Here is a 17806-nt window from a genome sequence, read left to right on the forward strand (position 1 = left end):
GATCTGAGAGTACTCGCAGTTATCTGACAGCTAGTTTAAAGCCACTAACAACTACATTTGTAATAAAAAATCATGCATCTAAGACTAAACTATCAATCCGTACACATCCAACATCGAATGGATTTAGTGTAAAGACGTCATAAACAGCCAGAGAAAAACATGATCTTGTGCAATAGTATTTTTCATGTTTGCTGGTAGTGTGTTAGTGCAAAAAGGGACACTATATATACACAAGGGGGAAGGAAAAACGCAATTCGAATGATAACAGTGTTATTTCAAAAAGGGAAAACGACAAAAAGACCAATACCAAACGACAACAAACTTTACAGAAACTTACAGATTGACTTAGATGTAACACTTAAAAACTGGTACAATTATACTTCTAATATGTGGAGCTGGGGCCGTCCTAAACTTTCAGTTAGGCTAAGGTTCGTTTGCTCTGTGTTGAAGGCTTCACTGTGGATTTAAGATGAAGAACTGAAATGAAAGCGCTGTTCCTTTGCTTTTTGTGTTTTGATGTTCATATACCTATTTATTGACAATGGTGGTAATCCCATATCCTTTCTTTACTATTTAATGTATACCCACATACCGGATATACATGAACCCATATACTATCAAATTGTTAAATCATTGGGTCCGGTCTTAAACAAGCTGTAAATATAGGTGGCTTAGTTGCGAAATATGCTGTCAAAACATTTCATAAAACTAAATATGTAAAACTGAATTTTAAAAATCAAATAGCACATATATTTCACAGAATGGACGTCAGTGAAACAATTCGAACAAAGAGAGAGAATTCTCGTTTATTTGCCCTACGTTTGTGAATTGTTGCACACACAAAAATAATACACATGTTAATATAATGGTTTTATTGAATTCATATTTGGCACAAAGAAGTTACATCAAGAAAAAAAATATTATAAAAAAGACATTTAAAATGAGTAAGAAAATTCATTTAATCTACAAATCATAAGAACTTTAAAATCCTTTATCACAGTTTCTTTGAAAGACAATCATATATAATTATGTTTTGAATTGCTCAAACAAGACATACACATAACAACAAAAAGACCACAAAAAGTAAAAGAAAATAAGATGTCAGTCCTTTTGGAATAGTTATACAAATGTCACGTGAGCAATCGTCAACTAATTTGGCATTTTTGGGCAGAACGTTGGATGATTTTAGTGGTGCCAGGGACCGTTCCATACCACCGCAAATTGACGTTTTAGCACCGTTCCATTTCCCTGGTCCGTTAAGTCTATATTGTGCTGGAAAACATGGCCCAAGTAAACAATGCAAAACTAGCTTGGGGTCCCGCAGGATCAAGGATTTAAAATCGGGTTTACATCCGACCTCATCTGCAATCTCGTCCATATAGTCAATCCAGAAAGTCTGAAATAATTAAATTTTCAATATAATAAAAATTAACAGTTTGAAAATATAAAATTAAGAAAATATGTATTTCTGTGTTTTCTAATTGTCACAAAGAAGAAAACATGCATTTGTTGTGTGAAGATTCTTTAGATAAGATTAATCATTTTTTTTCTGTAAGACCGATCGGAATACACTTTTCTAGATATCAATTTATGATATTCATATCAGGTTAAAGACACATGAATGATGTTAGTAAAGATTTTTGAGGGAAAAAACAATAAAACTGAAACTGAGCTTTAATGACCGACGATAATGGTATTTAAGAACCAACGAATTCCCTGATTGTCTTTCAGATGCAAACAAGCATTTTTTAAAGTATTTTAGAGGAATTCGCACTGAAAAAATTTGATTTCCACATGTTTCTCAAGCGTTGTAAAATTGAAATAATATATTCCAAAATGGAAAGAAAATACACAGTAGCAAACAAACGACCGTATTAATGATTTATTGATAAATAATGGACTTCGTATGCTTTTGCTTTCTGGTTTATAGACGTACCTGAATTGTGTGTCTTTGTGACTTGACATACATGTTATTATGGTCTGATTTGGCTTGAATATCTGACATCATGGCGGGAACAGATGGCAGCGTGCTAGAACCTAGAATATTAAACAAATTGTAAATATATACATCCAATATGTATAGCAAATGTAAGTATGTATATTTGTAGGATTGACGTTACAGCGAGTAATATAGAGTAGCTTGCAGAACAATGTCAAAAAAATATTGAGTTGTTTCATTTTTTATGTTTTAGCGAGTTTAATTTGCGGAATGCGGATTTTTTCCTTATTTTGGCATTGGAATCTATTATGCCTCGTTCACACGTACATTTAATTCGAATTGAATTCGACTCGACTTTGCTAATCGCGTTCACACACTCTTCTTTTTTAATTCGAATTGATTGTAATTGGCAAATTCGAATTAACTAATTCGCATTAGAAATACGTTTTTGTTAATACGAATTAAAAGTTAACCGTCGTTAGGACAGTAAAGCAGTTTGACGCGCAATTGTAATTCGAAATAGAATTGACGTTAGGACGTAAAACGTTTCGAATGCGAATTAAAGTAGTTCGAATTAGTTAATGCGAATCGAATTCGAATTATGTGTGAACTCAGCATAAACCATCAAAGTAGTTCCGCCAATTTTTATGCACATATTTGAAAACTGATAAAAAATATACTCACATTTATTGAGGTTTTTTTTTTGTACACGAAAACTAATTTTAATGACGCAAAGAAATATAACAAAATTACCTTTGAGAACTCTTGCGTACCATCTGCATTGCATCTCTGAAATCGGCATTACTGCACCAACGGCTTGGACCAGTCCAATTACAGCTAGTGATGGGTGCCGTAGGTGTGGTGGAAACATATATTTGTAGAGACAGGTCTGGTTCTTATTGATATTGACAATGGACTCGTCAAGAAACTTGATTTTGTAAGAATACCCAGTGGCAAATATGACAACATCAACTTTTTCATGGCTGCCGTCGTGAAAGACTACACCGGAATCATCAAAGTTATGGACGTTTGGTTTTATCTTGATTTTTCCTGTCATTATCTTTGTTGGCAGCTCATCATTGATTGTCGGATGAGCATCTAGTGGTCTGCAAATAAAAGAATTAAATTTGTTAAACATTTCGAAATATGAGATAAAAAAATCAAGGTATATACTTGATGGATTAATATTCCATCACATGTTTTTTCATAGAGTTAATGTCATTATGAATATCGGACAAGAATGAGAAATGGATAAATACTATAACGCTTAAAAGAGTTTCTGCTAAGGAAATTTCTAATATAAATATATAAAATAAATATAATTAATGAAATAAATATGTATAATAAATAAAAATATATTTGTACCTGTGAGTTGGTTTGACGCCATAGGTTTCATGATCAAAGTTGAAGTTCGCCATTTTTTCCACAGACCATTGTAAAACATTTCTTGGTAACTGGAACAGCAGCCGATTATTTGCAACAGCATCTGCCGGAAGTCCCCAGAATCCTTTGCGACTTATAACCCATGCTCCACGTCTTGTACTTAGGTATACCTAAAGAAGAAATCAAAATATAATACATTTTGTAACTCAGTATTAAGATATAATGGATACCTTATTTACCACAATTTCAAAAGCAATGTCATCAGAACATATTTTGTTCAAAATATAATAAAAGATAAACGGATAGAAATTCTTATTTTGAATTGTTATAAGACAAGATTGCAATGCAGTACATCACATAAGACAAGACATTATTATAAATTTCAATTTTGTATTTGTTTTTAATTTGGTTTATCAATATACAATTGCAACATATGAAATTGAGTGTTTTCAATTTCAATTAAAAATATTAGGACGTACCTGTGATGCTGTATTGGTCAAATCAACTGCTATATCTACGGCTGAATTCCCAATTCCTATAAGAGAAAACAATTTAATGTTTTAATTATTCAAATGTTTATAATTATAGAATCATAAAAAAATAGCAAATCATAAATATGAAAGAATCCATTAATTTTTAAAAAAAAATTTTCAGCAATAAAAAAATAATCTCGTAATATATATGGAAGTTTCTATCATAAAATTTAGATATTCGTTTAAAACAAAAAGAAAACTGCATAAATATATAGATTATATATATAAAATAGACTATATGGTAGGTTTCCAATAAGACAACTGTCCACCAGAGACCAATAGACGGAGACTTGTTAAACAAAATAATAAATAAACTTTGAAAATATTGCAAATATGTATTTTTTCAACTTACCAACGACTAGAACTTTTTTGTCTGTAAACTGTTGAGGACTTCGGTAACTATGAGAATGCATTGTGGTACCATGGAACTTTTCTACACCATCAAACGCAGGCAGGAACGGATGCGTATGGTGCCCGGAACAGACCATTACACCATCGAATACTTCTGAGACAGTTTGTCCGGTTATGGCGGAATGATATGCCACTTTCCATCTTCCGGTCTGTTCAAAGTCTGGACATTGCTCAATACTCTCTATTGCAGTTTTAAAGTTGATATAGTTCAAAAGTCCAAAATTCTTTGCATAAAGTCTAAAATACTCCAACACGTATGTATGTGGTAAAAACGCTGGAAAATGTTTCGGAGGAGGAAAGTCACTAAAAGCCATCATTTCTTTGCTGGTGTTGATAACACACGATTTATAAACACTGCCTTTTCCATATTTGGCACTGTCTGTATAGTTCCAAAGTCCACCAATATCATCTTCTCGTTCAAAGCAGACTGGCAGTAACCCTTCGTCTAAGCAACATTTAATAGCAGTTAAACCACTGCATCCTGCACCGATAATTGCGACTCTTTTCATTTTGATAACCAACAGATTCTTATTTACTTATCCTTAAAAACTTTGCGCTGTTGGTTAACAGTGTCTACAAGACAATGGTTGGACTGCTTAGCGCATGGAGCTTTTATAGCATCTCTGTGACCAGGTCACCAAATTTAAATTGTGTCAAAAACATTTGATATATCTTTTGACGTAGTTTGTTTGAAATTTATACATATATCTCGATTTCAAATTGTTTTGAAAGTGAAAATTACACTGATGGTTATAACGTCATCCCTATTTTTCACCATCAATTACAAATTTAAATAAGTTTGTAAAACATACATGATATTTTATTTCGTGTAAGCATTAAATATTCAATTTTTGTTTATAAAGACAACAAACCAGGTCTTTTTGGCATGTCGTAAACAAAATTCCTTATAACATATTTTATCATTAAAACTTATTCCTACATCCTATGTAAATGAGTTTTTATATATTACTTGTTTTTCTATATGAAACAGTATTTTTTGTAAGGGGGGATGATGCCATTTTTTTCTTTTTTTTTTTAGACCGCATGTCTTAAATAAAACAAGAATTTTTATCACTACAAGTGAAATAAGACTTATTCCATATTTTTTTCCCTGGTAGACAATATACGTTTGCTGTCGGCAAATGTAACATTTTATTTGCACGAGCTTAAAAAGTAGGTTTACAAGCGTGTCTACGCCGAAATCGGTTTTAACTTTTTCGTAACACAGGTTCCTAAATTATATATTTTTTTTTCGAATTTAAGGTTGAAGCTTAAAAAACTCCAATTAAGTCCCAATGGTCGAAATATTTTTTATTCAATTCGTCATTACTTGGACACCGACTGCGAAGAAGAATCGTGCCTTACTGAAATAGCCTTGTGTAGCTAAAATCTTCGTGTAATATAATTCAATATAGAATATACAAACATTATTATTATTAGATATTAGATATGCTATCTCTTTTTTTCTCTATTTTTTTTTTAGACACAGACATTTTCAAGTGATAAAGTTGCAAATATAGTACTATATCTTGGCTTTTTACAGCTGACTATGTGGTATAGGGTTTGTTCGTTGTTGAAGTCCTGACGGTTAATTATAGTTGTTACACACATAAACTGGTCGACATTTGATATCCTATTGACTATAGCGATTGAAAAATTATATTTATAAAATACAGCACTGTAGAATAATATGTTAAGCTAACAATTCTATGCCCATCTCGATTTTAGAAAACATTTTTTTAATTAAGGTTCCTTCAATCTTTTATTCCTTCTGTTATTTGCGAACCAACATGCACAAGATTGCATTCGAAATTGCATAGAAGGGGTTTTGGTAGTGCTGTATTTGTTTGAATTTATTGAGAGTTGGAAAACGGGTAACATTATTCATTATAAACTGTTTGAAAATAGGCAAATGAAGTAATTTATGGCACACAATGCCCCACGTACTGAAAAATAAAAAGGCAAAGCGACAGCGCTTTTATATTGCTGTTCTTCGTCTAAAGTCACAATGAGGTTTCCAACATGAGTTGACTCCAAACACAGAGGGATACAGACAATGTTTATGTGTACCTCTTGTTGTTTTTCATGTTTTAACATTGCATCAATGCCAATATTTTTTTTTAATGGTTGGCGGCTTGAACAGTCTCATAATCAATCCTTTTTATAAAAATAAGGAGATGTGGTATGATTGCCAATGAATTAACTATCCTCCAAAGTTCAAATAAAGTGGATGTAAGCAATTACAGGAGGCAGTATGACCCTTACCAATGCAAAAACCCATACCGTATAGTCGGCTATAACAGGCCCCGACATGAAAACCTCAAATTGTATGTCCGAGTGTACACTTGTCCTTTTGGAATAAACATCAATAATAAACCTTAATTCAATGTTGGAGTTCGAGCTGGAGGGGTGCCCACAATAAAAAAGTGATAAGCAGTGTGACAACAACAAACAATTGAACCCAAATAATCTTTATTTTACAGATATATAAAATTGTGCTCCCCTTTTTTTCATGAAGGAGTGCATTGCATAATTCAAGGTCAATTTTTTTTCTCCCCGAATAAGATCAATGACAAATATCAGTACTTCTAAAATTCGATATCTTAAAATGACCCAAAAACCCAATGACACAAATATTAAATGACAAAGAGGAGTTTCTGAGTGTTACAAGGTAGGAGCACCATCACATGAGTAGATGGGATCCTATTAATTTTGAAATAGGAGAAATTAATAGGTTCGTAAAATAAAGTTAAGTACATTGTAATCATCCTTATAAAAGTCACTCGTGTATGTTTCATATAAATGCGATTTCGAAATCTCATCCTAAATTAGAAATACTATGTATACCAAAGGAGAAAAACGTAAGATTGTGGAATTTTGTGAATATAACATGCGGTTGGTTTATGAAAAAAAAAGAAAAAAAAATGTTTTGTGTGGAAAAACCTGGTGTGACTTTCCCAAGTAAAGTATTTGTAAGATTCTTAATGTTTATCGTTTTGTAGCTTTTGAAAATTTGATTGGTTGTTATTTGCTATAATAAGAAGGTTACGAGGTTCGACCAGAATAACGAACATTCATTTTTTTACATAAATAAGGCCGTTAGTTTTCTCGTTTGAATTGTTTTACATTGTCGTATCGGGGCCTTTTATAGCTGACTATGCGGTATGGGCTTTGTTCATTGTTGAAGGCCGTACGGTGACCTATAGTTGTTAATGTCTGTGTCATTTTGGTCTTTTGTGGATAGTTGTCTCATTGGCAATCATACCACATCTTCTCTTATATATGACAAATTTAATGCTTCTGACAAAATTGGATAAAGGCACACATTTTGTCTTGTACTTGTAATTGACCACCTACAATTTAAACACGCAGATATTAAATGCTAACTGTGTCTGCTATGGAGAACAGGCGGACAAACAACTACATTGTAGTATTTAGGGGAAATAGTACATATTTATATATCCTTGTTACACCAAGGAATGCATGACTGGAGTTATTTCTGCATATTACATGTGTTTTTACTTCTTAAACAGACTGCAAACAAGGACGTATCAAAAGTCATTGTGTGTAGTATTTTACAATACAGCATATCAATATTCAGCTTCGACCAAATAAGAATTAGTTCTGTAAGTACAATATGGAAATATCTGTAAAAATATATGCTGATTCGAAAAACAAGATGAGAGACCCAGGAAAAAAAGTCGGATGTTTCATCTCCTCACATTAAAGCCGGATGATGAAGTAATTCTATATATCATCGCTGTGCTTCCAAAATGTTGTAAATTACTTATTTTTCATAAAAAAAATCTTACAAACTGGCTTTGAAAAGTTGGTTGAAAAACATGCTTCATAAATGTCGTATGTGAACGTTTTTGTAAATAGCAGTGAATTAAAATTTTTTACATCTCTGAATTACTCCAAAACTGTATTTATTTTCACGGAAATGAAGAAATGTAAAAGTAATTTTCCAGTTTTTATCAAACACTTTGGAAACAAACTTTAAAAACAACTGAGATTGGCAATTTTGTAACATGTCATATTTCAAACGTTTTGATTGGTCTAACTGTATGCTATCTTGGAATATCAAAGATTTTCTTCTGCCATGACGATTTGTGTCATAAAAGTAGTTTAGCCAAAGAATTCATATATACCCCATTTTGGAAGCCCATCGACGATATTGTGTGGGGCAAATTAATATTTGTTGGACCAAATAAAAGATTAATGGACGGACGGAATTACAAGATTCAATGCAATCAAGCTCCTCTACCTAATATTGGAATTGATCTGTTACTATATAAATGTTTTGAGTGGCGCAATAAAGCCTTGTGTACTGATATGATCAAGGCAAACCTCAATTAATCAAATGTGTTGACTCTTGCATACCTAGAAAAAATACATTCTTTTAAACAAAACGTCTGTAAAAACATTTTTTATTTAAAATTTCATTAATTTATGGTGTCCTTGGACCCATCAAAGTTTTGATTTATTGAATATAGAAAACGATACATCATCCCTCTCATTATATTACATCATTAAAGGACAAATTTTGTTTCTTTGATGATAAATGTTACAAACTTGATATTTACAAATGGCCAACATACCTAGTGACACAGTTATCAAATGTCTAATAATAATGTGATCACTTAAAAAAAAAACCCAGATAAATTTAAGTTCTTGCAAACGTAGAATAGAACCATAGTACACTTGTCATAAGGGTTTAGATGCGGTTTACAGAATGAATTGAAAGTAAAGAATATAAAAAAATGATAAACTGTCAACAACGTCGTATATTGGTGTGGCAAAATACGATTGAGAAAAGTGCTTAATATTATTAAGAGAAAATGTAACCATTTAACAAATTCAATGTCTTATGAAGTAATGATATTTAATGTTGTATTATATGTTATGCAGTTTGCCCAAAAGGGCATATCGATAAACATATGTTATAAACTTGACAAATTGGGCAACATTGGATTAGCTGAAATGGGTACATTTGCACAAATTTATAAATAAAAGCAATAGTAGTGTACCGGTGTTCAAAAGTCATAACTCTATTGAGGGGAAATAAATCCGGGTAAAACGATCCTTTAACTTGAATTTATTTCTTAGGTTCAAAAGAATAAATATTAAGTTATTGCTCTAAATTATGACGAAATGACAAGTCTAGGCATTGTAGCGAAGAACAACCTTAAGGGCATACGATATAGCTACAGGGGTAGTAATGACGTTGCTAACGTAAAATGTTATTTTTGCGACGTCAAACTGTGACATATTTTATCATTCACACTGATTTAATTTAAAAACGAGTGCATGGACCAATTATTTTTTAAAAAAATAAGTAGGTTCCGAGGTTCGACCAGAATAACGAACATGACAAATTTTATGCTTCTGACAAAATTGGATAAAGGCACATATTTTGTGTTGTACTTGTAATTGACCACCTACAACTTAAACACACAGATGTTAAATGCTAACTGGGTCTGCTATGGAGAACAGAAAGACAAACAACTACATTGTAGTATTTAGGGGAAATAGTACATATTTATATATCCTCGTTACACCACGGATGCATGGTTGGAGTAATTTCTGCATATTACATATGTGTTTTTCTTCTTAAACAGACTGCAAACAAGGACGTATCAAAAGTCATTGTTTGTATTATTTAACAATACAGCATATCAATATTCAGCTTCGACCAAATAAGAATTAGTTCTGTAAGTAGAAGATGGATATATCTGTAAAAATATATGCTGATTCGAAAAACAAGATAAAAAATCTTACAAACTGGCTTTGAAAAGTTGGTTGAAAAACATGCTTCATAAATGTCGTATGTGAACGTTTTTGTAAATGGCAGTGATTTAAAATTTTTTACATCTCTGAATTACTCCAAAACTGTATTTATTTTCACGGAAATGAAGAAATGTAAAAGTAATCGTTTCCCACATCCATTATACAACAATTTTCCAGTTTTTATCAAACACTTTGGAAACAAACTTTAAAAACAACTGAGATTGGCAATTTTGTAACATGTCATATTTTAAACGTTTTGATTGATCTAACTGTATGCTATCTTGGAATATCAAAGATTTCCTTCTGCCATGACGATTTGTGTCATAAAAGTAGTTTAGCCAAAGAAGTCATACACCACATTTCGGAAGCCCAGCGTCGATATTGTGTGAGGCAAATTAATATTTGTTGGACCAAATAAAAGATTGATGGACGGACGGAATTACAAGATTAATGCAATCAAGCTCCTCTACCTAATATTGGAATTGGCCGTTTCAGAATCTAAGGCATCATGGGTAATTTCATTGTTCGTACCCCAAAGTGAAAATAACGTTACGTCATTGGTTGAATTTCCATTGTTTATAGCGTTTTAAACCAATTAAAATGCTTTGGTGTACGCTTTTGAAAATATTACCCATAATGTCTAACTTTTGAATTAGATTCTGAAACGGCGAATTGATCTGTTACTATATAAATGTTTTGAGTGGCACAATACAGCCTTGTGTACTGATATGATCAAGGCAAACCTCAATCAATCAAATGTGTTGACTCTTGCATACCTAGAAGAAATACATTCTTTTAAACAAAACGTCTGTAAAAACATTTTTTTTATTTAAAATTTCATAATTTATGGTGTCCTTGGACCCATCAAAGTTTTGATTTATTGAATGTAGAAAACGATACATCATCCCTCTCATTATATTACGTCATTAAAGGACAAATTTTGTTTCTTTGATGATAAATGTTACAAACTTGATATTTACAAATGGCCAACATACCTAGTGACACAGTTATCAAATGTCTAATGATAATGTGATCACTTAAAAAAAAACAAAAAAACAAAACAGATAAAGTTCTTACAAACGTAGAATAGGACCATAATACACTTGTCATGAGGGTTTGGATGCGGTTTACAGAATGAATTAAAAGTAAAGAATATAAAAAAAATGTTAAACTGTCAAGAACGTCGTATATTGGTGTGGCAAAATACGATTGAGAAAATTGCTTCATAATATTAAGAGAAAATGTAACCATTTAACACATTCAATGTCTTATGAAGTAATGACATTTAATGTTGTACTGTAATGTTATGCAGTTCGCTCAAAAGAGCATATGTTATAAAATTGACAAATTGGGCAACATTGGATTAGCTGAAATTGATACATATTCACAAATCTATAAATAAATGCAATAGTAGTATACCGGTGTTCAAAACTCGATTGAGGGGAAATAAATCCGGGTAAAACGATCCTTTAACTTGAATTTATTTCTTAGGTTCAAAAGAATAAATATTAAGTTATTGATCTAAATCATGACGAAATGGCAAGCCTTGTAGGGAAGAACAATCTTAAGGGAAGTTGATGAATACCAATAAAAAGAAATAAAAAAAGTGTTGCATGCAAATCTATTTTTTTTTAATCTATTTTCCACATAAATTAAACTATTAATTTTTCGAACTAATGAGTATGTACATATGCCTCTTTTTTATCCTCTGTTGCATCATCGTTATTTTTAGTTATTATTCTGCAAAGTTGCCTAATTTGATATCAAAACTACGGTGACATAGTTACCTAGTGGAACAAATATCGTATAACTGAAAATGGTTTGCACTTACAGATATATGTTATAGGATACCAAATCTCGGAAGAAACAGGTGCGTACTGATGTGTATAATGTGATCACTTTCAAATAAAAAGATTAAGTTCACCCAAACCCTAATGTACTATGTTTAAGAACTTTGCAGAATGGATTAAAAGTAAGGAATATAGAGAATTAATAAACTGTTAAGAACACCGAATATTGGTATGGTAAAATATGATTAAGAAAAGTGCTAAACAAATAATTAGAGAAAAATGGTGTCAAAGATGTAGAAATTATACAAATTTACTCATTATGATTGTAAATTTATGTCTTCACACTGAAAAAAAAACAGAACCAGTAATTTAATGTTGTACTGTTATGTATGTTAACCGGTGCATTCAAAATAGCAAATCCTATATGTTTAAAAATTGACGAATTGAGATACTCAGCTAGAAAAGCTGAAATGGATAAATGCGCATACATCTATAAACTCATTTGTAGATATTAAAATTTTATTCTTTGAGGAAAAAAGATTTGTGCATTTAATTTTGATAATGAGGATAGTATTGAGATAATTGTCTTAAAATGTCATTTTTTTTTCTTAAAGATATATATACGCACACCTTTGTCAATCACACATTTGACATAATTTCATTAAATTTATTTAAATTTGAAAAGGTCTTTTATAAGATGACGAATGTATGGTTTGTACCTACCCAAATACAAAAACAGACTTCCCAATGAGATCATATGTATTTTCAAATGTTTATATATTTGTAACGGACAAAAATTAATTCGAAATTTAAAAATGTTACAATTTATTATCCTTTTAAAATTTAAAAACTTTTTAAACTTTTGCAGCAGATGTTTGGTTTAAGGCCTATAATAATTGTAAAAAGACCATTCAAAACTTTGACTCTTTATTTTTTTCCACACTGCTTGTCAGACCCTGCAGTAATTTTACCAGAACTTGTGCATTTATTTGTTGAACACTATAAATTGCAACTCCTGTACAATTTATCTATGCTATGTAGTAAAATAATCCATTACGTTGAATTTGTTTCTAAGGTTCAAAAGAATAAATATTGTTCTTAATCATGACGAAATGACAAGTCTAGGCCTTGTAGGGAAGAACAATCTTTAGACAAGTTATGAACTACCAATAAAAACAAATAAAAAAGTTTGCATGCAAATTAAAAATTTTATGCATAAAATATACTGTTTATTTTTCGAACCAATGAGTATGTACATGCACCTCTTTTCTCTCTACTTTGTTGCATACTCTGATACTCGTTACTTTAAGTTTACATTTTGCAAAACTTTCTAAATTTGATATCAGAGTTACGGTGACATAGTTACCTAGTGAAACAAATGTCGTATAACTGAAAATGGTTTGCACTTACAGATATGTTATACAATACCTAATATCAAAAGAAACAGGTGCGTACTGATTTGTACGAATGTTACTAAGGGACACGAATACTATACTAAAAATATATCTGTACCTTTGAACATATTCTCAGCGCAAATTGACTCCTTTTTTTATATTTGAAAAGTACCTATTCAAGATGACGAATTACCAGATACAAAAGCAGACTTATCTTTTGGAGTCTATCTTTTTTTCAAATGTCCATATATTTTAAACGAACATACATACATTTGACATTTTAGAAATACAATTAATAACATCCAAAATACAATTAATATAACAATGTCTTATCCTGTAAAAACATAAAAAAAAGTTTTAAAACTCTTGCAGCAGATTTTTAGTTAAAGGCCTATAATAGTTCTACAAAAACACTAAGATCATTCAGGAACTGTGATTCTTCATATTTTTTTCTACATGTCTCTCCTTGTCAGATCTTTCATTATCTTAACAGAAATATAAAAAAAATATAAATCAAAAAAATAAAATATCAACACCTTTACCATCAATCTATGCTATATGAGTGACATAATCCTCTACCTTTTATTTATAATTTCTTATGTTTAAAAGAATAATTATAAAGCAGTTGTTGTTAATCATTGTTTGGTTGTTGAATTTTCTCGTTTCTCGTTTTTTATATAGATAAGACCGCTGATATTCCTGTTTAAATAGTACTTGTTTTGCTTTTTAACTAGTTTGATCTGAGCGTCACGGATGAATCTTATGGAGACGAAACGCGCATCTGGCGTATTAAATTATAATTCTGTTACCTTTGATAACTATTTACACCACTTGGTCGATCCCACTGCTGGTGGAAGTTTCGTCCCCGAAGGTATCACCAACCAAGTAGTCAAAATTTCGGTATTGACATGAATATCAATTATATGGTCATTTTTATAAATTGATTGTTTGAAAATGTATGAACTTTTCGAAATAATAAAGGCTTTTCGTATCCCAGGCATATATTACCGTAGCCGTTTTTATCACAACTTTAAGAAATTTTGGGTCCTCAATGCTTTCCAACTTTGTACTTGTTTGCTTTCCAACTATTTTGATCTGAGCGTCACTAATAAGTTTTATGTAGACAAAACAAGCGTCTGGCGTATTAAATTATAACCTGGTAACTTTCATAACTATTTATTTACACTAGTCATTTTTGGGGCCCTTTACAGCTTGCTGATCGATGTGATCCAAGGCTCGGTATTGAAAACCGTACTCTGACATATAATGGTTTACTTTTTTAAATTGTAATTTGAATGGATAATTGTCATTGGCACTCATACCACATCTTCTTATATTTATTTAAACGAAATGACAATTTTTTTAAGGACACACAATCTAAAGGTAACAGTCATATCATGTCGATAAAAACAAATACAAAAAGAAGATCATGTGTTGCATGCAATTGTAATTTTTTATGCATTTTCCCCATAACTTATTTTTCAAACCAAATTACATGGGCATGTGCCTCTTTTCTTTGCCTCTATTTCATAATCGTTATTTTTAGTTTCAATTTTGCAAAGTTGGCTTAATTTGATATCCAAGTTATGGTGACATAGTTACCTAGTGAAACAAATATCGTATAACTGAAAATGCTATGCACTTACGTATATGAGATACGAGACCAAATCTCGAATGAAAGATGTGCCCAACGATACTTATCGACACAAATATCATTAAAAAGGAGGTATTTGTACCTTTAAACATGTTATAAGCTTTTATGTATAAACAGTTGATATCATTTATCTCATTAAGATGACGTTATTACTTATATATACCTATATACTGACCTAGTGGTACTTATTACATAAAAAAACCAAATGCAACCTTATGTAACGAAATACCACATCTAGTTACGAAGAAACTGCACATGGTCTTCCTAATTCCTTTTGCCATCATACTTACCTATGTATTTTTCTAGATATTTTACGAACATCTTGAAAAAATTTCTAAAGGTTTTGCATGGACGAGTTTAATATCGCTGATATTAAGTTTTAGGCCTGGAAGCTTTGTGGATTTTGCTATAATATTATAATAAAAAGTATGATCTTTTGCATTTTATTTATCAATAAAAAAAACCCTCATCTTATAGTTTTGTACGCCAGACGATTCATCTTCAAAAATGTAAGCAGACTTTTAATACAATGACTGTCTTTTTAAGCACCAGTTGGTCAGATAACTACCACCAGGCAAACCTGACATTGATGTCCATAAAACAAACATTGGATACTTTATACTTGGTTTTGTCGTATTTGAGCAATAACTTATATATACTTTGTATCACTTTTGTTTTTCACTATTAGGTCTTGGTCATGATCATTATCAATTAATGTAAATCCGACAACTCATCTTCAACAGAAAAATGGTTTCATATTAAAACATTTGAATACAACAGGGAAGGACAATATCCATTTAATTGTATAATTTGTTCAACAATTTTAAGTAAACGGTTTCTTACAATTTACTTATGGCTATCGAAAGCCTTTTCATGTTTTCTTATTATTCCTTGAGTTTCAGTCCTCATTTTGTTGCCTAGCAATGCATTTTGATAATTAAACAACATAATGTACTTTTTAATTTGACTTCATTCTATCAATTGTTAATTGTGATAAAATTTCTAATTTTCAAATATGATAAACAAAAAGATTACGAGCAGTTATAAATAACAACATCTCTTAATAGAGAAACAACAATTAGACGATTTCTTTTTAAATCGAAGTCAATACTCATCGTATTCATTATTCCGTCTTCTTTAGAAAGTACCTGTCTGCTATGTTTTCCGTCATATGAAATTAATAATACATTGTACGTGCTCCCAACATCGACATAAATTTTACCTCGTTTGTCAAAAGTTGCTTTCATTGCTATGGTTATATTTCTAAATTAACTGTTTACAAAATTTTGAATTGTTTTAATACCGAGGCTTTAGATTACCTTAGCTGTATTTGGCAAAACTTTTAGGAATTTTGATCCTCAATGCTCTTCAACTTCGTACTTTATTTGGCCTTTTTGACTTTTTTGGATTCGAGCGTCACTGATGAGTCTTGTGTAGACGAAACGCGCATCTGGCATATATACAAAATTTAGTCCTGGTATCTATGACGAGTTTATTTTCATTGGAGAGTCTAATGTGACGTCTCTGTATTTCCAAAGAACATCTGAGGCCGAATTCAAAAGAATGATGTCGCCATGAGTACTGTCTGACAAACATATGTTGTCTCCAAATGTCGAGACATCGTAAATACTAGTCATGTTGTTGGAAAAATAAAACGGTGTTACACAATTATTATCACATTAACTTTGTCTTTGCCATATCTATATAAAGTGTAATAAAGTACATCATTTGATCATGATATACTTGTAGCATAATACTTAGCGTCCAATATTTTGCTACATTTTTCCCCCAAAAAGTCAATAATCTTGATTTCGGATTCACTCGTACAATTTATAATTGCGACAGTTCGGTTACGTCTTCAATATCCTGTACATTTCCGAGTGAAAACGAATATTTCAATGATCCTTCCCCATCATGAACTGTTAAACAAAATGTATACATGTCATCCAGTATCTTCCAATGAATACCATGTCCATATTTGGTAACAAGCACATAGCTGTAACGTTGAAAGACGTTGGTTTCGTTGCCTCCATTCGAAATTTATGTGCTATTTGTAAGTGTGAAAAATGACTAGTCACCGGTAGCTGACTTTCTCTAAAATTTCCTCTGAATACTGAAATGTCAGATGGGATAGTTGCTACAGAAATATGTCCAAAGTTTACATTCCCACTTACTTACGTTTGTAAATTACTATCCGTGTTATATTTAATGATCAGGTTTTCAAACCCTACTCTATTAATGATTGCAGATATTCTCTTTCTTTATGCACGATATTTCTCAACTGATTTCCCGCCATAAAAGTCTGAAGGTCTGTACCGTATTTTTCTAGTCCTTCAATTCCTCTTTTTATTTCGTCAATATTTTGTTCGTGTTGTTGTAGGTCTTTAAATAGGATTGTTATGTGACGTTTCGTCTTGTTTTTAACTTTTTTCAAATCCTCCATTAACTATTTTTCCATTTTATCCAACGTTTTGTTTAGCTGTGATTGAAACCTTGATATTTCCTTTTGAATGTCTTTTATTTGTGTGCGTACACTTCTGAAATTGTCATTTCTGTTTTGTTTCAGTTTTTGCAATGTTTGATGTATATTCTCAATATCTGTCTTCATGTTCTCAAGTATTCCGGACGATTTTGCATTTTGTGATACTACTGTGGATTCATTATTATTCGTTGGATACCAATTTTCGTGGATTTCGTGGGCACAGTCAAACCACGAAATTAAATATTCAACGAATGATAATTTTTCTATAGGTTTGTATGCAGACATTAGCAAAACCACGAAATTAAATATCCACGAATATGCAAGTTTTTCTTAATCCACGAAAATTGGTAACCACGAAAATAAATGAATCCACAGTACTTCGAATAACATGACGTCTTTACATGACTTATGTTTTGTTTTTATACATTGT

The 17806-nt window shown here is 31.3% G+C and overlaps 1 protein-coding gene across 1 annotated transcript; it reads right to left on the reverse strand.

Annotated features, from left to right (window-relative positions):
• Positions 1–1042: 1042 nt before the first annotated feature.
• LOC143074080 (flavin-containing monooxygenase 5-like) lies at positions 1043–4775 on the reverse strand. The gene is made up of 6 exons (XM_076249626.1): positions 4208–4775; positions 3802–3857; positions 3305–3492; positions 2693–3045; positions 1937–2037; positions 1043–1396 (listed from the first exon to the last, which is right to left on the reverse strand). Exons 1-6 carry the CDS (start codon positions 4773–4775, stop codon positions 1043–1045), a joined length of 1620 nt encoding a protein of 539 aa, XP_076105741.1.
• Between the last annotated feature and the right edge of the window lie 13031 nt (positions 4776–17806).

Source organism: Mytilus galloprovincialis, chromosome 5, assembly GCF_965363235.1.
Source record: "Mytilus galloprovincialis chromosome 5, xbMytGall1.hap1.1, whole genome shotgun sequence".
Classification (NCBI taxonomy): Eukaryota; Metazoa; Mollusca; class Bivalvia; order Mytilida; family Mytilidae; genus Mytilus; species Mytilus galloprovincialis.

Coding starts and splice junctions, on each gene's coding strand:
- LOC143074080 (XM_076249626.1), bottom strand. CDS start 4,775: ATGAAAAGAGTCGCAATTATCGGTGCAGGATGCAGTGGTTTAACTGCT. Junction 3,493..3,801: donor TGACCAATACAGCATCACAG/GTACGTCCTAAT, acceptor TTTCTTCTTTAG/GTATACCTAAGTACAAGACG. Junction 2,038..2,692: donor GTACGCAAGAGTTCTCAAAG/GTAATTTTGTTA, acceptor TTAATATTCTAG/GTTCTAGCACGCTGCCATCT.